This window comes from Python bivittatus, unplaced genomic scaffold, assembly GCF_059951505.1.
Source record: "Python bivittatus isolate LINGU-HERP-01145 unplaced genomic scaffold, Pbiv_v1 ctg000430_np1212, whole genome shotgun sequence".
In the NCBI taxonomy this organism is placed as follows: Eukaryota; Metazoa; Chordata; class Lepidosauria; order Squamata; family Pythonidae; genus Python; species Python bivittatus.
In genome coordinates this window covers 574,589-597,370 of record NW_028277071.1, presented here as the reverse complement: position 1 = coordinate 597,370, position 22,782 = coordinate 574,589, and the positions used below count along the sequence as shown (strand labels likewise).

The 22,782-nt window shown below is 43.7% G+C and overlaps 1 protein-coding gene across 2 annotated transcripts; it reads right to left on the bottom strand.

Annotated features, from left to right (window-relative positions):
- Positions 1 to 12,928: 12,928 nt before the first annotated feature.
- On the bottom strand, positions 12,929 to 21,235 carry LOC103054063 (olfactory receptor 6E1-like). 2 transcript variants are annotated; one of them, XM_088144171.1, is made up of 3 exons: positions 20,745 to 21,235; positions 15,547 to 15,673; positions 12,929 to 14,538 (listed from the first exon to the last, which is right to left on the bottom strand). In XM_088144171.1, the coding sequence occupies exons 2-3, from the start codon at positions 15,594 to 15,596 to the stop codon at positions 13,584 to 13,586; spliced, it is 1,005 nt and encodes a 334-aa protein (XP_088000297.1). In that variant the 5' UTR covers positions 15,597 to 15,673; positions 20,745 to 21,235; the 3' UTR covers positions 12,929 to 13,583. The 2 variants fall into 2 exon arrangements, with proteins under 2 accessions (XP_088000297.1, XP_088000298.1); XM_088144172.1 differs by lacking the exon at positions 15,547 to 15,673.
- Between the last annotated feature and the right edge of the window lie 1,547 nt (positions 21,236 to 22,782).

Below are 22,782 nucleotides of genomic sequence, written 5' to 3'. Positions count from 1 at the left end.
CTTGGCCGTCTAACAGCTCGGCCACGTAGGATACTCTATCCTCGTCCCTAGCGAATAGGTGACCTCCCCTCTGCATAAAACCCCTGACGTGCGTCAAAAAGTGCGGTAGCTGTTCAGGGTCCCCTGAGAACTTCCCGGTGATGCCTCGAAGTCTCAGGGCATCCGCCGCCCGTCGATCCACCGACCGGGGCATCGTGGGCGGTGCTGGCTGGGGTGCCGGGCTGCCACCCCTGTTGCTCATGCCATCGCTCACCGCCGATGGTCCCGCTCTCTGTAGCAAGGTCTGGAGCATCGCCTCCATGGCGTCTAGGCGCCGCTCGATCCTCTCCTCTAGTCGGGCGAGCTCCTCGTCCCGCTCGCGGTTCCGGGCCCCTGAACCTCGGGTCATCGTGACGCCTGAGCTGTCTGGCCCTTGGTTCACGTACATCGACCACCGCTCCGTTGGAGGGTCCCCAGCCCTGGCCGCTGTCCCGTCGCTGCCGGGTGGCTCTGACCGTCCCTCCTCGAGTCCGGGTTCCTCGTGCTCCAGCTGACCCACGGATTCCTCGTCGCTGGTCATGCCTGTATTAGAAAGGGAAACACTCCTCGGTGGTACCGGGTAGCGCTAATTGTGAGTCCTGGCTTTATGTAAGGTTGGCCCTGTTCGACAGAGAAACTCTCGTGACACGTGTGGTTCACAAAAGAGGTTTACTCATGCGTAATGTAGCAGTCACAAGCAAAGCCAGGACTGGCTTGGTACAATTGCATCACTTGTTATATTCCCCCCTTCCTGCGCTTTTTTCCGCCCCGCGATCGCGTTACCGCTGCGGATTATCGGCCCCCCAATAATCCCTCTTGATTGTCCATGATGGCAGGTTCGGTCAGGGTCCATTGTCCTTGATTGGCAGTCCCCCTCTGGCTTGGGTTGGTCCCTCCCCGTTACCTGCAAGCCCGAGGGTTCTGTGCTGCGTTGTGATCTTGTTTCGCTGCCTGCGGCCCCGTTCATTGTTGGCTCGCGCCGTTATCAGTGTATAGTTAAAGCTTCCGCTGCGGTTTTCCTGTTTGGCTGGGCGCAGGTGGCCCGTTAATTAGCGGCGCTTCCAGTTCCTCTTTTCCTCGCTAGCTACCGCCGGTGGAGTTCGTGCGGTCTGGCTGCGAGCTTCCCCGAAGCCCCGTGCTGACCGAACCTGACAATACCAACTTGGAGAAACAGAAGATCGTAAGCTGCCTATATAAGAACTGATCTCATTAACTCCCTAGTCTTCCCAGACACACTATTATATCAGTGGGTCAAGAGCACTGTAGTAGTGAGAAGTGAGTCATTCTGCAGGCAAAGACCAGATTAAAAGGGTGATTTTCAGGATGAAAACCAAGGGGTTTCCTCCTAGTGTTGACTGAAGTCAAACCTTTCCTGGTTATGCTTCATAGATTTGCAATACTCAATATGGAATGTGAATTACAATGCAGAAAATGAGATTCAGATAAAGAAAAACAGCAAACACCCTGCCTCCCACTTAGAATAATACAATCAATGTGTTGTAAAAAGAAAAAAACAACTGTTGAATTCTTTATGCTTACCTCAACAAATATCCCCTTCTTACCAGTGGCATCTTCCTGTATCCAAATGTTCTGTCTGAGCAGCATCTGTTTGGCTTTTTCACCCACTGACAGACACACACACTAAGTTCCCAGTTTTGTATCCTGGCTCAGATCCCAGAGAGGAAGAATATTTCCACCCCAGGAGAGACGGGCAGGAGTCCTCCTGGTTCCTGGGCTGCATCGTTTGGGTCAACGTTCTGCCTGGGATAGAGGAAAGCTTTTCCTAGGCTGGGGACCCCCAAATTAACATTCCTGAAGAAATGAGCCATATTGTTGCTTGACTCGATGGCTGAGTCCACACAGAATTAAGACAAGGACTTCTGCTCCCACAACATCACGAACAAATGTCCCAACATCATTCTAGCCTAATCTAGCATATTGTGTGACCCCAACCATGATTTGAAGCTAGACTGACTCAGAGTTGTAATACAATTTGCATCTTACCTGTCACAGAAGAAAACAAATAGCTAATGGTTGGGTGGGAAAATAAGAGAATTAGAATAGAAATTGACTGAGTAGCTGTCTTTTTCCAGAGCTCTCCTTCGAAGTTGGGTCTCTTACAAAAAGATTCTTTATACTTGCCTGATGTGTCCTTCAGAAACAGATTTCCTCTTCTCTTCCCCTTCTCTGTTGCTTGCTATCTTGCAAACCTCAGGCTTTGGAAGATTGTGGTTGGAACAAACCTTCAGCAGCTTTTCGAAAACGGCTCTTGATGGAATGAAACCATTTAAGTGCCTGGAGAGATGCTGAAGTGAAGAAAAACTCTGCCTTATCCACCTGGAATAAACTTCTGAGAATGACAGGTATTTTCTTTTTAAATCCCAAAGGATGCAGGAAAAAACTGCTAGTTCAGATTATGCTCTGAAGGAGCAGGCTTTCAGGGACGGGTGTCTGTGGGGGAGATAAAAAAGTCAAGATGGCAACTATGCCAAGGTGATTGAAGTCCTGCTCCAGTTGCATGATGATGTGCATAAAAACGGGTGGGGTGTCTTAATATATATATATTTATTTATTTTTTTTTTTTATAATGTTTTTTTTATTTTTACAACAAACACAAAACAAACATGAACAAACAAAAACATAAAAAGGCATAAAAAAGCATCTTCCATTTTATACCGTGTGTCAACCAGTTAAACTCGTTGGTGCCCCTTTCATAATCTTAAATTCTCATATCATCTATTCAAAAATATACTTGTATACTTATCAATTAACAATTATTAATCATTCATAGCTAATCTATAAAATCATATATTACAAAAAATTTTAACTTTCAATAGGATTAGTAATACATCTCCATCTATCTATTATATGTGTATATATATAATAATTAATATCAAATTTCTATTATAAAATTTCCTAATCTATTACATTACTATATTTTCTCATCTAATCATTAATAAAAACAAATCCCGTGTCATATAAAATTGCTTATCTTCTTACTCTAATTTCAAATCTCAATTTAACTCATCTCTGCACATTCCATAATTTTGAATAACTTCCTCCTGCATAAGTACTTTTTAATTTTTCCAATTCTTAAGAGTTACAATTCTAACCAATATCAGTTACAGTATCAATTACAATTCTAACCAAGTTACAGTTCTAACCAGATTTCACTACATGTTATACAATTTTTAACTATATATCTCAGATTTATACTTTATTCCAGCGCTTGCATAATTTTGAGTTCACCCTTTTCATTCAATGTCCCAAAATATCTGGCTGTTCATTCCTTTTTCTATATTATTGGATAAGAGAAAGCAATAATAAGTGTCCTTTTGAACATTCTGCTTTTGGAAGCTTCTGTCAGTTCCATCATTGTTGTATTCCCCTGATTTTCTCTTTAAACATCTGCAATAGTTTCTTTCAATATTGTTTTACTTCTTCTTTTTGTACATTCTCTTAGTACGATTTTCCATTATAATCTTGTATAATCTTTTTCTCACCCTCAGTGCCAAGAACAAATCTGTCTCTCTTCATTTATCAGTTGATTAACCCTTTTAATTCTCAGTTTATAGGCCTCACAATAATTCCGTTTAATGTTTCTGATTTCTTGTACTATTTCTTCCTTTTCCAATGATCCCGTTTTATGTTTAATTAAGTCCATTTTAGCTTTAATATCTTTTTTTTTTTTTTTTTTTGAGAATTTCTGCAGCTCTTCTTCCAATTTTTTATAGTCATCCTCAATAGTTTAAAGATCTTTTTCTGCATTGTGTTTCTCGTATAGTCTATTATCTTGATAAACCTTCATTGAGTCAAAGGATTCTTTATCTTTGTTCTTGCCAAAAATAAGAGAAAAAAAGAAGCAAAAGGAGAGAAAAAAAAAAAGAAGGAAAAATAAAAAGAAAAGGAAAAGAAGGAAAAGGCTAAGCCTCTTTAAAAAAAAAAATCCATCTGGGGGGGGAATAGAAAGCAAAGCAGAGCTTCTAGCAGAAAAAAGAGCTACTGCCACTAATCAAGGCTCTTGTGACTGGCTCAAACTTTCCATCTTAATGTTTTCAAAGTCGCTTTCAACTCCACTTTCTTGTTTATAGTTACGGATGGCACCTGTATAAACATGCACATCCCACTATCTTTTTAGAAAGCACAGGGTCTTTGAGCGTGCGTCACAATGAAAAAAAAAAGCACTAATTCGCGCCTCTAAATGGCAGTGCAACTTTCTTTCATTTACTTTCTCTTAACTCCACTTTCCCCATTTCAAAGTCAAAAAGATATAAATTTCTTATAACAATAAAAAAAATCTTAGTAAAAAAAAAGGCTTAAAATAAAAAGTTATTGAGTATTAAAAAGAGAAAGCCAATCCAGTTAAAAATATATTTTTTTTAAAAGAAAAACATCTTGTCAATTCCACTAAAAAGGAAAGTTGAAAAGAAAAATTTTCTCCCCCTTCTTTTTTTTAATAGGGTTCAATCTCGCCGCTTAATCCACTTTTCTTCACTTTTAAAAATCTCTTTAAGTTACTTAAGGTGTTCTCTAAGAATAGTTGAATAGTAAAAGTCCATCTCACCCAGTTGACACCCTTCTCTTCCATCTTCCTTTGGAGCTGTCCCGGCTTTCGCAGCCATTTTTGGCTGCCTCTCCTCCACCGGCTTCAAGAGCTTCTCCCCGGATCGATCTGGGACTTGCGGCGTCCCTGAGATCCGCGGGACGCGCCCTTTGCGTTCGCCATCTCTACGGGACGGCTTAGGTCCATCGGGACCGTCCGGGCGAGGAGATATCGGCTGCCATCCTGGGAGCCCAGGATCGCCCGCCGTATCACCGCGACGCCAGCTCCGCCCTCCAATATATATATTTTTTTTACTCCCTCTGTAGACCCTCTGCTTTCAGGAGAAGCACTGAACTGAACGGAGCTTATGTTCTCCCTCATATTATATATTTTAATACATTATGAATAAACTCATATGGTGAAGACTTTTCCTTATTATATACATAAAATGCATACATATAATTCTTAATACTCTAGTAACACTTCTTCTTGTCCCATTTATGTTTTGCTTATGGAACAAACACATCTGGGATGGCTTGAGAGCTGTCTTTGAACAGTGTGTTGGTGGGCTTCAAAGATCTTCAGATGATTGGGTGTACCGCCCTGTAAACACCATAAAGTAGAACGGGACATTATCTTTCTAATTTCTGTAAAGTTTCAGTTAACTCAGCTTTCTCCAGTCTGGTGCCCTTCAGACCTCTCAATTTTTAGTCTCCGTACCAAAATCTGTTTTTAATATGAAGAACAGGGATTGCAGTCCAACATTACATCTCTTGGCTATTATTCAAGACTCAGGGATGGGTATTAAGGATTTGTATACAATAAAATATCTCAGTACTAACTCTCTCTCTCTTATCTATGATCTGTCTATTGAAGTATTAAATATTCAGTTTATCAGGTATGTATTTTTAGTGTAACCTGGACTCCCTGTCTGCTCAGGTTACTGAGCAGGATTCACCGCTGCTATCTTGATATTACTGCTGTCCTTGATGAAATATTGCAACTACGGGTAGTTCTTGCTTAATGATTATAACTGGGACCAGAATTTCTGTCGCTAAGCAATGCAGTCATAAAGCACAACATCACGCGACTGTGAGGTTCAGTGACAGCCGTTCTGGCAGTCCCTGGTTGCCATTGATAAGCGAGGACTTCATGTGTCCACAACTTCCAAATTCCCGCTGGCTTCCCCATTGACTTTGCTTGTGGGAAGTCAGCAGGGAAGGCTGCAAATCGCAATGACAGGATCGTGGGACACTGCAACGATTGATTCGAGGCCTGGCCATAATTATCACTCGTTCAGTGCTGTCGCAAGTTCGAACTGTTGCTGGACATGTGGTCATTAAACGAGGACCACATGTATTTCTTATCAACCAAGCCCTAGATTATTTATGCAGAGTGTGCAACCCTCGCATGAATATGGATTTTAGAATTTCTTGGATGGTGCCTTGTGAAAATATGATGTTTGCTCTTCCTTTCCTAAGATATGTTTATTCCCCCACCCCCCACACTTATGATTTCAAATCTATTAAGCCAATTTTATGTGGTCCACTCAGTGCAGTTATTGGAACCTATTATTGTGGTGAATGTGGGCCCACCACCTTTCTGAGACACTGTTTGTGTAGTAGAAAATATTTCCCTCAAAGGGAGTCCTTTGAACCAGAGATCTGGACGGAGTTACACTGAAGCAGAAATCAGTTTATTGGCAGGGCTGGAAGCAAAGACAGGCCTAAAGAGGGGTGGGATTACAGTCCCCCTTTCTAGACTGATGCAAATTAGGATGTGCGTGTGGCTGGATATAGCAGCCAGGTGCTTCATTGGCTTGAACAGATCATGTGCCTAGTGAGATCAGTGAGGCCATTAGGGTGCAACTATGAGGTGAAGGGTCAGGACTTCAAAGACAACGGAGCTCTGAAAGAACAAAGAGGCAGTTATTCCATGCACGTCATTTCTTTCTTTCTTTCTTTCTTTCTTTCTTTCTTTCTTTCTTTCTTTCTTTCTTTCTTTCTTTCTTTCTTTCTTTCTTTCTTTCTTTCTCTCTCTCTCTCTCTCTCTCTCTCTTTCCCAAAGCTCTGCTCACCTCTCAGCATCTTTTTCCAGCTTATCAGCATCCTTGGCCTTCCCAGCTTATCAGCATCCTTACAATTCTACCACCCGCTCACAAGCCGGGGAGAAAGAGGAAGTGCGAGCCGCAGCTAATTGATGGGCCACCTGATGGATGGATTGATGGATTGATGGATAAAGGAACAAAGCTGTGAGCCACGGAAGGGAGATCACCACGCATTCAAGCAAGCCCCGGTTTTGCGTGCAACTGTAAGGACCCCGAGGAAACCAACCCACACCAGAGGGGCAGTCAATCAAGGGACAATGGGATACGAGCAGAACCTGCCATATGGACAATTAAGGGGGATTATTGGGGCATTGATAACTGGAGCATGTAACATGACGACGGGGCAAACCGCGGGAAGGGGAAAGGTATAAGTTGTACAATGATATGTGGCAAGCCAGTCCTGGCTTTGTTTGTAACTGTTGCATTACACTTGAGTAAACCTCTTTTGTGAACCACATGTGTCACGGGAGTTTCTCTTGACGAACGGGGCATTCCTTACATAAAGCCAGGACTCACCATTGAGTGATACCCAGTACACACCAAGGAGCACTCACCTTCTTTCCCTACAGCCAGGACCAGAGAGGAATCGATTAATGGTACCAGGAGATGGCAAGCGATGGGGAAACCGCTCACCCGCTGGGCAACCAGGAGCCCAGATTCGAAGGCACGATTGCGGGACCAGTCTGGGGCCAATGGTGCACGGACACAGCCGAGAGGGCACCAGCGGACAGGTGGTCATTTGGCGGGGCCAGGAGCCCCGACGGGTCACCAGGATGAACCCAAGACCCAGGAGCTGGAGGAACAACTCACCTGACTGGAGGCCAAGATTGAGCAGCTGATGGATGCCGTCCAAGTGATGCTGCAGACCATACTCTGGTGGGGCAAAACCCCAAAGACAGAGTCGCAGGCGAAGAAGGAATCGGGCGATGCCGGCAGCAGTGAGGGCACAAGCTCGAGAAGCTGCATGGAGCCCCGACCAGAGGTTGTGCAGACGGGGCCAGTCCTGGGCAGGAGGAGAGGACCCACAACCACGGCCAGTTCATGGAGTGCCAAGCGGGCGCTTGGCGGCGGAATGGAGCCAGAGGGGTCGACGGGACGTGCGGTCCCCGGGAGCAGTGGTGCAGGGGCCAGGAGCCAGGAGCCAGAGGAGAGGGTGGACCGGCTGAAGGGCGACCTCCAGCAGCGGACAACAGCTGTACCGGGCATGCAGCAGGCAGGGCATGGCGGACCCAGAGCCCTGGCTGGGGCAGCCACAAGGGGCGGTGCGGAGGCCAGGCTGGCGGCAGTGGTCAGCCTGACGGGAAGCGCGATGGAGAGTCATCGGCCAGTGGAGACGCCCTGATTCAGGAGCTCGAGGAGCGAGCTCTCAGGGAGTCCCGAGCCACTAACCTTTTCCCATATGCAGGACAGGCTTCACTTGGAGATCCAGGGGAGAGCACCCAGCAGGGATGACCCAGAGGCTCTAGCGGAGTGGAGCTGGCTGATGGAGACGGTGGGAGATGCCGAGGGCCAGGGAAAGCAAGAGACTCGAGCCCCAATACCAGCCATGGCGGACCGCAATGAGGCGGCACTGGAGGCGAGGCGCAAGAGCCGATGGCAGAGGATCAAGGTCGGAGATGCCCAGCAGACTGTGGGGACTTGCTACCGATGTGGAGGAAAGGGGCACTGGATGGTGCAGTGCCCCTCGAGGCAGGGGGCCCTGGCACACTGCACAGAGGATAGGGGCCAGTGATCCCTGGCTACTAGAAACCCCGACCGATCCCAGAAGGAGGCAGCAGCTCACGGAGTGGCGTGCAGCGGAGTCGGCTGGCTCACGAGGAAGCCCGACTCCACGAGGAGGGGAGAGCAAGCCAGCGGAAGGTGACAGCCGGCAACGCTGAGGCGTACCCCGAAGCAGCCAATGGAGTGGCAGTATCAGGACCTGCTGGAAAGCAGAGACTGCTTACCCATGCTGGTCAGGGTCTACCTCAAGGGGGTGAGATCGGAAGCAGAGGCGAAAGTCGAGGACCTGCTGGACTCAGGATGCACCCACTGCCTGGTCCACCCGGTGCTGGCATCCATGCTGGAGCTCAGAGTGAGGAGACTCAGGAAGCCCATCACACTCAGCCAGTTGGATGGATTGACGGCAGGGAGGGGGCTGGCACAGTATCGCACTGAGCCAGTCGGCTTGACAGTTGGGACAAACCGGGAGGAGCTATGCTTGATAGTTACCCCGGTGGCCAACCACACACTAGTGCTGGGACTGACATGGCTTACGCACCAGAACCCGCACATAGATTGTGCATCCAAGACGGTGCGGTTCGGCGGCACCACCAGGCAGACAGGGTCGAGCCGCGGAGGAGGCACGAGAGTAGAGGACCCCACGGAGCTCGACGAGGTGGCGGCTGCGGGACAGAGAGCCGAGGGTCGGCAAGCTGCAGTAGAGACCGCAGTGGGGCCCGGGGAACCAACCGCATGCGAGGCGAGGACAAGGTCAATGCCGGGGGTGACCGGCAGACGAACGGGGGTGGCAAGCGCACGAGAGAGGGCTGTGGCCGCAGAAACGATGTGATTCGGCGGCAGCATCGGGCACACTGGGTCGAGCGGCGGAGGAGGCACAAGAGCAGAGAACCCAACGGAACTCGAGGAGGTGGCAGCCGCAGGAATAGGAGCCATGGGTCGGAAAGTTGCAGTGGCGATGGCAGTGGGTCTTGGGCAACCAACCGCATGTGAGGCGAGCCCGAGGACGGCGCCGAGGGCGACCGACAAATGAGAGGCACCAGCAGCCGCGGAGATGGTGGCAATTCCGTGAATCTCGGAGGTGGCAGGAGTGCCGATGGCGAGAGGCCCCAGCCCAGTGACGGGGGGGCGAAGGGAGCCACGAAGAAAGTGGCGAGGTCGGAGACCACCGAGGTGGCGGTGGCCTCAATAGCGAAGGGCCCCGCAGCAATGCAGAGGTTGGCTGCAGCAGAGACGGTGGCAGCGGGACCCGAGGGCTCCGTAGCAAAGCAGGCGGCAACCACACTGGCTCCGAGAGTGGGGGCAGTAGCAGCGATGGGAGTCATGCAGTCCGTGCCAAGCGTGAGTGGAGCAGCCGGCAGTAGACCGGGACCCAGCCGCAGCCAGGGGAACCTGGAGGGTTGTAGGACCCTGTGGGAGTTGCCACTCAAATCGGCGGACCTGACGACCCAGCTGGAGGCGAAAGGTGGAATCCAACCCCCAACGGAGAAACGGGAAGGGAGCAGAGTCGGAGCTGAGGCGTCGCTGTGCGGAGGCGGGCGAGGGAGACCCCTGGTTGGCAAGCAACAAGGACTCCCTAAAGGAACAAGGGGGCTTGTGGTGGCACAAAGAGAAACTCTATGTGCCAGACGCTTGCCGGGGGGATGTGCTCAGGAGAGGGCACACCGACGAGACTACGGGACATTGTGGGTTCGTTAGGACTTTCCACATCCTGCGTGAACAGTTCTGGTGGCTATCCCTCCGGAGGGATGGGAAAGAATATGTGGCCAGCTGTTCAACATGCGCGACGACGGAAGGAGGGAAGGAGAATCGTCCGGGACCCGTTAAACAAAGTGAATCAGCCAGGGTAAGGCCAAAAGCCCCAGCCTAAGGAAAGGCATGCCGTACTGGCAGATGAGGGGGCAGCAGCCGGGCAGTACAATTAAGGAGGGTCCATCCAGGTCATCTACAAACACTTCACTGCGCTGATCATGGTTTCTGCTTCTCACTACTACAGTGCCCCTGGGCCCCTAGATCAATAGGGTGTAAAGGAGGGGGGGGGAGGGAGGGATTTTTTTGAAAAAAAAAAAATATATATACTTTTGATTAACCAAAATACACAGTGCATGGTTTATCAACTGCTCATAAAAAATGAAATGCACAGGTTATATTTTGGAGGAATCTGTCTTTAAAGAAGCAACAATCACAAATTTTCACTAATCATATTCCAATCACCTTCACTTTGGTTCTGATATAAGGCTTTACAGCAGAGGTAAATTCTATCAAGAATTCAAAACTAAAGTTTTAATTTTAGAGCAGACCCACTGACATCAATGGATATGAATCATTCCTTCTGTCCCCTTGGTTTGACTTCCTCAACTCTCAGCATTAGAGCTGGAACCAACTTTGTGAAGTTTTTTACAGATACTGTATTTGTGGATAGGAAGACCACCTTTGTATGGAATCCAAAATCTGTCAGCTTGCCTGGAAGGCCATGTGAATTCAGTGGCTCTTAACTCTTGTAAGTAGATGTAAATGCCAGCAGTCTTATTCTAGAATCATAATCAGAAGTGTTCCACCATGCTGGATGTGGTACCAGAAGCAGAAGAGATGCATAGTCCAACGCTTCTCTGCAGACCCAGGAAGGAAGGAAGGGATGGGAAGACTAACCACTTAGTGCTTCCCACTGATTTATGTCTGGAGGTCAAGTGCAAAGGACCCTTCCCAATATTGTTATTCTTATTTCCCCATTTATGACTATGTGGAACTGATTTGTCTATGAACTCTGCCTTCTGACCTCCTGATTTCCTACTCTGCAAGAAGCAATTACAACAGAAAATTTAGTGCTCCAGCTACATAGTCCTGTAAATTAAGATTCTGCAGAGAACCAGTTTGTGCCAACATGTCTGTCTGGCCATTGGAACTTCTGAATGGAAACTCTACAAATATTTCCTTCAAAGAGAAGGTGAAAATGACTGCACAATTTTCTCTGATATGCTTCTTAATTGAACCTGAAGACACAGGAGATCCAAAACCCTTTGCATTCTGAGTCATTTCAAGAACTTCCCTTGTCTTTCAAGCTATCCCATTTATTGGGACACCATAAGAAGTCTAAAACTGATAACCACAAACCATGGTGAACAAAGTAAAAGAAGGGAGGGAAGTCATGAGATGCCATGATTAAAAGCAAGAAATCTGACCAGTAAATTCAACCCAGCCAGAATTTCCACATTGGTAACATTTCCCAGCCCTGGATATCGTGTTTTATGCCTTCACCTTGGATTCTCTCTTATCTTCAGGTTCATCATTGAGGATCATGTCATAGTGATTTTCTATAACTCCAGAGCCTCATTCCCACTTCTGTTCTTCTGCTTGGGATAAAACTGCAAAAACCATCCCCTTGTTCCCTATAATTGACACTCTCACTAATTAAAAACAAAGCACTTTATGGAATTGTGTTGCGTATGGCTTCTGGGGAAGAAATAACCAATTGAACATGGCTCTGTTCTTTGTGGAGCCAACACCCATGGCAATTAGAGGATCTGGCCTTGGTCCCGCTTTTTAGAATTGTCTCCAGATAAACGAGATTGACAGGATCACCCACAGGTATTCCTTGCAGACATTCACTATGAAGAGATTGCAATCTAGCAATCTCTAGCAGGTGGAGCGCTCTGGGAGTCAAGGGAGACATTGAGCCTAAGCCGTGGTGCAGAGCCTTCAAAAGGACACTAGATTTTCTTTACTTCCTCTTTTAACTAATATCGTAAACTGCCTATTTGTGATTTATGTGGCAATTAAAAACCTCCTGAAAGACTAGCTGCTGTACGTCAGGAGAATTTCCAACCATCCTGGGAGAAAGAAGATCAAAGTAAATTTAAAGTTCAAAAAGAAATATTTTAACATTTGGAAACAGTGAAAGGGTATTAAGAATGTTGATTGGGGATAATTAAGAGGCTAGATGGATTTGAGACAGCTCTTTTAATGACTGTTTTAAATGTTTAAGAAAATACAGTAAGAGAATTTGGATTTAATTGCAAGAAAATCTGCCCTGGGAATAACACAAGATAAGACTGAGCTGTCAAGGTCAGAAGAAACGCCAGAAGGGAAGCCCCAAATCTCTGAAACCTTTTCTGAAAATATGTGGGAAGAGAATGATTAGAGACTGTTATTTGGGGTTTTATTTGGAGAGGAGACTGAAGACTGAGCTTTTCAAAAAGAAGAGAAAGGCATTCAAAGTGGATTTATCAGATCAAGGTTAAATTGTTCATGTTTTGATCTTGGGTTGTTAATATTGAATTTTCTTTTTTTGACCAGGACTGTAAGACAATGATTTATACCTGTAAAAGTGATTTATTTGGTTTAGTTTAAAGTACATATGTGATTATTGTAGGTCTTTTGTATGTTTAAGGGGAGAGATCTTTAAGGTTTCACTTCTCAGAAAAAACGTAGAAGCTAAAATGCAAAATACACTTATCGGTTTAAGCTTAAAATATGTAGTTTATTATTACTGCCCCTCTTAATGCTTTTGCTGTTTAGATTGATTGTTGAATTTTTTTATATAATTTGGTTATTGTTTAGGGATGACAAAAGGGAATGGAGAAGGTTTTTTTTTTAGTAATAATAGAGAAAGTGTTAAATTCCTGTTAAAGCATATACTTGTTGGGAGGGAGGGGGAAGTCTCTCTTTCTTTCTCTCTCTTTTTGTTTGTAGTTTTTTTTAGTCCTGTATTACTTCGTATACATATAAACATTAATAAAAATATATATTATTTAAACAAAGGAATTGTGTTGTGTATGTCCCCCACACGAGGCCAGTTTATGAAACATACTCAGGCCGAAGAAATAGTCAAGAGATAGTGGCTGTATTTTCCTCTTCAGATGAGAAGAGCTCTGAGGCTGCGCTGGGTGAAGGGCTCATCTATGCTAGGTCACACAGTGTGCAAACAGTTGTGTTTGGTAAACTCACAAGCAGGACAGGGGGGTGATAGTCTCCTTCTATTGTTTTGCACTGGCAACCAGCATTTCAGGCCTTCTGCCTTTGATAGCAGCCAGAGGTTTCAGTCCCTGATTAACCCATCCTCTATTATTCTCAAGACCATCTTCTAAAACCATCTCACTTGGTGATCATTACTTCTGATGGCAGCACTTGCTATAGCTTAAAAATGTACTGTAGGAAGCTAAACCTGAAAATCTAGTTCAGGGTCATATTAATGGTAAATCATCTCAATTTCTTCCAAAACCCAATCCATTGTTTCAGTTCAGCCCTCAAAGCATCCTGCACTTGCCTGTTCCTCAAACAGTATAAGAATGGGATCAAAAGAGGAGCTATGATCGTATTCAAAAGAGCCACTATTTTGTTGAACTCTAATTTGCTGGTGCCTTTTGGCTTGATGTACATGAAAATACAACTGCTGTAAATGAGGGAGACCACAGTCATGTGAGAAGTACAGGTGGAGAAGGTCTTCTTCCTCCCTGTAGTTGATGGGATGCGCAGAATTGTGGAAATAATTTTGACATAAGACACAATGTTGACACTTAAGGTCCCAAGCAGAGACAGTATGGCAGTCACAAAATCAATCAGTTCTACGAGCCTGGTATCACCACATGCTAGTTTGAGTAGTGGTCCAGAGTCACAATAGAAATGGTTGATGATGTTAGGACCACAAAATGGCATTTGAAACAAAAAAAAGGCTGGAACTAGAATTAGCGATAACCCCCCAGCCCAGCAAGAAAGTACCAATAATGAACAGGTTCGTCCATTCATGATGGTTGAGTAGTGAAGAGGGTTACAGATTGCTATGTATCGGTCAACAGACATTGCAGCCAGTAGAAGGAACTCAGTGACGCCAAGGACAAAACAAAGGAAACTCTGTATTTTGCAACCAGCTACAGAGATGCTCTTACTGCCAGTGGCTATGTTGGCCAATGTTTTGGGATTGATGTTACTTGTATACCCAATCTCCACCCATGCCACGTGTCGGAGGAAGAAATACATTGGGTTATGAAGTTGGGCATTCAGCAATGTGATAATAATAATCAGCATGTTTCCAATTAATGTCAAAACATAAATCCCAGACAGGAGAGGAAAAAGGCCAACTTCAAATTGATGGTTGTCAGTCAACCCCAACAGTATGAATTCCCTCACTGTGGTCCTGTTTGCCATTAGCTCATTCCTAAAAATAGAGTGAAAAGATGAGAGATTACTCCATGGCTTCATTTTTGTTTCAATCACACATTTCAAATGAGTACCATTTCACCAGCTTTGATTGGTTGTAGTAAAATCAAATGGATGCTCACTGATATAAATAAGAAAAGATAGTTTGAATCAGACCAAAGTACTTGTAGTCACCAGTGTAAAAGAAGCTAAGAATCCACACCATATTCTCCCCTGTCCAAAATGATTCATACATGTATTCATGCGTGGTTAATGTTACTGATTATTTTATTTTGCTCAATGCTAACTCGACCTGACCTGAGATGGCTCCACATTCCCTTTCAGTTTGAACAAAATTCACATAGAGATTTCAGTTTTCTCATAGAAATTCATAGAATTTTGCTAACATTGAACAGGAAGCAATTCCAAAAACATAGCCTTCAACCACTTCTCACTCTACCAGTTACTTGACATGACACAAGTGTAGCATTTCTATGGGGGAAAAGCCTTACAGTATTTTAAGTCTACTATAATGGCCAGTGAATATTGACTAGCCTTTTACCTATACAACTGTGGTAAGTAGCTATTTCTACTCATCATGGGTTTCAAATTGATAACGTTCCAAAGTTCTGAAGAAAAGGCGATCCAATCATTGTTCTCAATGTTGCTGCATTCACACAACATAGCTGGGTGACTCAGCAGCTTCTCTGGGTTTAAGACTTATCCTGCTGCACCAGCAGAATAGGATTAGTCTCAGTTGAAAAGGAATAATTCTTGATAGCTTCCTTGAACAGGCTGACACTTCCAGCTGCTATTTTTGGTACTTTTGAACAAGGGAAAAATATGGAAAGAAATATAAGAAAAAGAATCTGTGTGGCCAGATTGGAAATGTCTGTACTATAAATAGATTGATTGATTCTGTGCCATCAAGCCATTTTCAACTCCTAGCAACCACATAGATAGATTTTGTTTATGATGTTCTGTCCCTAAACTGGTCCCTCACTCTCTTCCAACTGAGCCCATCTACCTTGCTTCTGGTCGTCCTCTTCTTCTCTTTCCTTCCACCTTTCCCAGCATTAGATCCTTCTCCACGTCTTCACATAATATGTCTCTCCTTTGTTTCCTTTCTTCCCTATGGATCTCTTTTCTTGTGTCTGCAATGGGATAATGTACTTAGAGTGACCCCAATATTTGCAGGGCCACTCTATGACAATACCTTCATGCTGGTTAACCCCTCCCTAGCATCTTGCCATGAGGACAAAGAGCGGAGATGAATTCAACACAACGCTAATCCAGAGTAATTTCGGACTAATGAAATCTCCAACAAAGTATGCATAATCCAGGTATGTTGGTCATGCAAGTACAACCCATGTGCTTACAAACTATGATCCAAAGAAACTTGATTCAGAAGTAAGTTGTCATATTAGAAATCCTTCACTTAAGGATTAACAGACATTAATTAATTAATTAATTAATTAATTAATGATTTACACACATTAGAAATCCTCTACTTAATCTACAGATCTGGAACTCTGCAACAGTTTCTTGGTTTTACAGAGCAGAATTAAGGCTCGATACTCTTGACTCAAGCATTAAAACATTTTTAAAATCCTGACCATTTGCAATTTACATTAAAAATATTCATGCCATTTTCATGAACCCTATGTTATGTCATCATCTTCTTTCTGCCAGTGAAACTGTCTTGTACTTTATTAGACTAGGTTGAATATGTTACAAATCCAAAACAAGGCGAAAACATCTATCGAAGTTTTACCCTCTCATTCAAATTCTGGGAAACATAATCTTCACCATCCAGAATGCCTTTGAGAAGACTCTTGGCTTATAGATGTACCCTGGGCAATTTTGCTGCACATACCTGTACATACCTTCCATATCTTTTCACAGCAGTGAACATAGAAGTAACCTCTTATAAGCAGTGGGGCTAGTTACTGTTTTGAAGCATATGGTGCAAGAGGTGTTAGATATTTCCCTGTGAAGATACCCCAAGGAATTCTCAAGGAAAAAAAAAATGTACTGTGAATTGCAGAAAATGTCCTTTACACATTCTCTCTCTGCTTTCTCTATTGATGTAGAATCCAAACACTGAGACCATCGCAGTGCACATTTTTCCCATGTATTGTGCTTCATATTGGCCTCAATCATGCAATACACCACCCTTGGTCTGCAATAAACCTAGTTTTGGAACTTGGTGTATTGCAAAAAAAAAGTGGGTTTTTTTGTGTTAATATGTGTGAAGTCTACCTGTGTGATTTGTACTCAATGGTTTATTTTTGGAGATTTTGGGTGAGGTTAGGCAACTATAACTTTCCAACATTCTATCTTAATCCAAGATAAGTGGAAAGTTTAATTTTAGTGAAACTGTCCAAGAGAATTTGACACACCAAGCCTATTTGATTACCATTTTAAATTTGCACATGTAAACTACTTCTCCTTCTCCTTCTCCTCCTCTCTCATTCTAACATCTTTCCTTTCCTTTCCTTTCCTTTCCTTTCCTTTCCTTTCCTTTCCTTTCCTTTCCTTTCCTTTCCTTTCCTTTCCTTTCCTTTCCTTTCCTTTCCTTTCCTTTCCTTTCCTTTCCTTTCCTTTCCTTTCCTTTCCTTTCAATACATAATTAACTGAGGGCTGCTTTGGACTAATTAAATCTCTGATAAAGTATTCTTACTCATCACCTAGGTATGTTGGTTGTGCAGATACAACCTGTATGCTTATAAACTCTGATCACAAGGAACTTTATTCAGAAGTAAGTTGAAAGAGTTCTGTAGGGTGCATTCCCATGTAATGAGTTACAGTGACAGAATTGCAAAATATGAGGAAAAGCCAAGAAGGTGAAAAGTTAGAATAAGAGAGGTCCATCTCTTGTTCTTTTGCAAGAGTACAAAATTATTCTTTCACTGGGAGCTTCTGGGATCTATTTTAGAGTTCCTACTCTAAGCTAGAGGAGAAGGTGATGGTTCTCTCATCCACATATCGACTATTTAGATTTGGCTGAGAATAGTCAGATCAACCAATGTTCGCTAACTGTTTCCAATGGTTTCCTTGTCATGAGATACATTTCCCCCTCCACAAATAGTCTTGGAAAGCCTCCCTGACCTTCTCATTCCTTAGAGTGTAATAAAAGGATTCAGTAATGGGGTAACCATAACAGTAAGAACTGCCACTGCTTTCTGGACACCCCAAGACTGGCCCTTGCTGGGCAAAGAGTACATGAAGATGGTGCTGCCATAGGAAGCAATTGTGAGATGAGAGACTCAGGTTTCCAGAACCGGGAAAGTATCTATATCATTGCAAGAAAGCTTTACCATTGGAGCCTAGTCAGAGAAGAAATGATAAATTATTTCTTAGAGGCCTAGAAGGACAGTTGGCACAAGAGAAAACTTGGCCCCAAAGTACTAATGAAAGCACCAGTCCAGCAGCCCAACATCAAACTCATACAAACACAGCAGTTCAGGATGATGGCATAGCCCAGTGGGTGACAAATAGCAAAGGCCATCATGGCAATCAGGACGATTTCATAGGTACCAAGGAAGGAATAAGAACAGCACTGAAAGAAAGGGATAGTTTTGTTTAGGGAAACCAGGTTCACCAGCATCTTGGGAATGACTACAAGGACAAAGAAGATCTCCAAACAGTTTCTGCAGAGGAAGAAGTATTTGGGGGTATGGATAAATTTCTTGAGATTGTACTTCTTTTTCTTTCTTCTGCCACAGGGACTTTGGGAAGTGTTTCCCTGGATCCCTTCTGACAATCATCTCATTCTTCTGCACTTAAAAATGTTTCAGCCCCTTTTGCCTAGGTAATGGTTCCTGCATATTTCCGTCCAGGCCATCTACAATCCCTTTACTTTGCTGATCGTGGTTTGCAGTTCTCACTAGTGCAGTTCTCTTGGCCCCATGATCAACAGGGTGTCAAGGAAAGGAGGGAGGGAAGGAGGGAGGGAAGGAGGGAGGAAGGGAGGCAATTTTTTTTGTTTTTGTTTTTGTATACATATATACCTTTTGTTAACCAAAATACAGAGCGGATGGTTTATTAACTGGTTATAATATAAAGGTTATATTTTAGAGGAATCTGTCTTTAAAGAAGCAACAATTAAAATGTTTTGCTAATCATATTCCATTAACCTTTGCTTTGCACTTTTTTTTTAAATAGAAGCGATCCTTGTATTAATACAGGATCATTTTTAAATACATTTTTAATACAACCAATTTTAATGCTTTTTTAACGCAGGAGATCAGTTTGAAAACAATATTTTGACATCTCTGTTGCTGTCTCATGTTATGATCTTCTGTCTCGTAGCCATAATCTGCTAAGTGAGTAGGACAATCCAATTTCATTGCTCTCCATGCAGGCCTGGGTACAGCCCAGCAACTGGACAGGTATTTTCCCCTCCTTCTCTTCTAGGGAGATTTATTCCATTGCAAGCAACAGGAAGACATTCATACAGATCAGATTTCTGCTTTGGGAGTGTGATGGAAGGTTGAAGAGCCTCGTACATCCAAATCTTATGTTTTCCACCCTTCCCAGATTCAGAATATGTCACATTTTTTATCTTTGGAGTTTGAAAGTTTCGAATACAACAGTGAGTCACTAGCCAAAGTCTACAAGATCTATTTCCCTACTTTCTTCTTACGGGGGGGGGGGGGGGCATATGAGCCCACCAACGTCTTCACAGAGTCATTTTAGTAAAAGAAGGCAACCACCAGATTTCCTGAAGTATGGAAATCTCCTCCCATGACATTCAGGGAGCGCAGCCAAGTGCGAAGCTTAACTAGTATCTCAGGCTTCCTGCTTCTGATGTAAGGATTTAGAGCAGATGTAAATTCTATCAAGAATGAAGAATTCATTAAAGCTTTAATTTTAGATCAGACCCACTGGCATTAATGGCTATTCCTGAATAGTCATTCCTTCTGTCCCCTTGATTTGGCTTCCTGATATCTAAGCATTAGAGCTGGAACCAACCTTGTGAGGATTGTTACAGGTACTCAACCTGTGGATAGGATGGCCGTCTTAGTATGGAATCCCAAATCTGTTAGCTTCCACGGAGGTCCATGTGAATTCAGTGGCACTTAATGTTTGTAAGTAGATATAAACGCCACCATTCTTGGAATAGAATCCGAATCAAAAGGGTTCTACCATGCTGGATGTGGTACCAGAAGCAGAGCAGATTCTTCATACCAGCTCTGCATATTCCAAAACTTCTCTGCAGACCCAGGAAGGAAGGAAGGGCTGGGAAAACTAATCTCTCAAGGCAAAGTGCTTCCCATTGATGTCAGATGAAGTCCATTTTAATGTTCTTTATTACTTACATTTGTGTGTTCTTTGGTTGCCATTCATGGAGAAGGTGGCAATGTCATTAGGACATTCTGAATGCCAAACTAAGGGCATACCTAAAAATGCAAATCCTATTTCATATATACTATGCACACACAATTTATTTTTCAATCAATTTGGGCAACCCTAGGCACAAAGATGAAAGTCCCTAAATGCAGATGCATGCCAATGGTGCTATTCTTCTCAATGTGGAAATGAGTTCCTCAGGCAGTCCTTGAAGGCCTCCTTGACCTTCTCATTTCTCAGAGAATAAATAAAAGGATTCAATAGTGGGATACTAGCTGTGGTGAAAACTGCAACTGCTTTTTGGACACCTCGTGAACGTCCTTTGCTGGGTATAGAATACATGAAGATTGTACTGCCATAGAAAATGCTAGCTACTGTAACGTGAGAAGCACAGGTGGAAAAGGCTTTCTTTTGACCTTTAGTGGAGTCTATCCGTAGGATGGTAGAAATAATATAGAGATATGAAAAGCCATTGACAGATAAGGAGCTGAGCAACATGACTGAGGAGAGAAATGTCTCAAAGTCCAAGAGCAAGTGCACATTCTTGCTGCAGGAAAGCTTTATAATTAGGGCATAATCACAGAAAAAATGGTCAATGAGATTAGAGCCACAGAAGGAGAGATGGAAAAGGAAGGACATTGGAACAAAAAGGAGAAGGAATCCCCCAACCCAGCAGCCCAGGACCAAGAAGAAACAGAGACGTTTGCTCATGATGATGGTGTAGCGCAGTGGGTAGCAGATAGCAACATAGCGATCAAACGCCATCACAGCAATCAGACTATTCTCACAGATACCAAAGGAGAAGTAGAAATAGCATTGGGCAATACATCCCCCAAAGGAAATAGCTTTGTTCAAAGAAATCAGACTTACTAGCATCTTTGGGCTGACTGTCAGGACAAAGAGGGTCTCCACAAGAGAGAGGTTGCAGAGGAAGAAGTACATAGGGGTTTGGAGATGCTGATCAAGGCATACCAGTGCAATGATGGTGAGGTTCCCAGTTAGCGTGAGCAGAAAAACAATCAGCAGCACCCCAAAAAGGAAACATTCCAAGGGCTTAGAAAGTTGGAAACCAACTAAGATGAACTCCATCACCTCCTCTGTGATGTTGGGAGAACTCAGTTCCATTGCCAATGTGAGTCTGAAGGGTCTTGTAGCATCAATTCCTGTAATTTCGATATCATCCCCATGGAAAGTTCAGAACAGATTGTCAGAAGTCAAGACTTTTTCAGGATATAAACTTGCAACTGGCCACATTTGGAAGGACATTAATTTCTGTGCAATTTTTAGCCCGTGTCTTGTCATACTTTTCCATATGATGAAACGCCACCTACAGTCACATGCTGGTGATTTGGGAGATGATATAAATTGTCTAAATAAAATACATTAATAAATAAATACAATCACCGTTTCCAATAAATTGTATTGTTTAAAAAAAGTCCCAAAATGTATAGCTGACTTATCATTTTTTCCCCCCAAAAAAACTATTTCCATATGAAGTGTACCTAACCAGCACATTATTTCTTTTCTTAGGTAATTGTCCTTATTTTTTGACACAACAGGTTCCTTTCATGGTTTTAAAATTCAAGTTCCCAAATATATGCTCTTTCTACACCCTGCTTCAAACTGTTTTTTAGTTCTCTACCTCACTGAAAGTGTTGATGGCAGTAGACTTCATTCATTTTTACTATTTGTATTTGAAGGGTTTTGTCAGACGTCAAAATGCTGTCAGCATATAAGCTTGTTACTGGCCACCTTTAGAACATGAAGGACATCAATTTCTCTGCAGTTTTTAGCCCAGGTCTTGACATGCTTTCCCATATGATGCAACGCCGCCCAGGGTCACTTGCTGGTGAGGTGGGCAGCTACATACGTTTTTTCAATAAATAAATATTTTTTTTTCATTGGTTTTATCTCTTTTAATGTAATTATTGACTGTTTTAGCCTTGTTGAGCTCCATCCAGAGTCACTTGCCAGTGGGTTGGGTGGCTATATAAATTGCATAAATTGCATGAATTAATTAAATAAATAAATAAATGTGATCACAGTTCCCAGGCAGTAGACTTCATTCATTTTTACTTTTTATGTCCTCATTTTCAGCCACCTGCATTTTGATCTTCTCTGTAAAATATCAAAAACAGAGAGAAAAATTAAACATGCTTTCTGTTTGGTTGCTGCTTGGCATCCACTGATCTTATCGGCTGGATATCCTGCCTTTATCCTCTTTACAAAATGGAAGTTGAGGCTTGGTGTATATTGATATATCCAAGGATCAAGTAGTCTGAATGTCCTTTTAATTACATCCTTTGGGAATAATCGTCCATCAAGTAGGAGACCTTCTTATGATTGGGTGCCCTCTACTGGCTTCTGCTAGAAGGGCAGTCTGCAGTGTTACATATTTTAGAAGAAGCCTTCGGTAGACCAGCAAGTGTGAGCACCTAGCTGACCATGTCTGGGGTTTGAATTGAAGTAGGGTCACATCTGGTTCAACCAGGGAATCCCCAAGGGTGGTGTCAAAAATACATTCTGGAAAAAGTAGCGGTATGCCACTTCCGGAATGGTGCTGAGACCCTACAGGAAGTCAGTAGAGGGCATCCGATCACAAGAACATCTCCTACATGGTGGACAATTATTCCTGAGGGATGGTGTTAAAGTCAGTTCACCCTACTCAACATAGACCAAGCACAGCTCAGCCTTCATTTTGTAGACAGAATGAAGGCAGGATATCCAACCAATGCAGTGAACAACTGCAAAACAAATCTACAAGCAAGGGGGAAAAACATGCCTTCAGTGGGCCAGCAAGCATGAGCACCTGGCTGACCATGTCTGGGGTGTGAAATGAAGTGGGGTCAGACCTGGTAAGTTGTTGGGGAGCAACCAGGGAATCCCCAAGGGCAAAGTCAAAAATGCA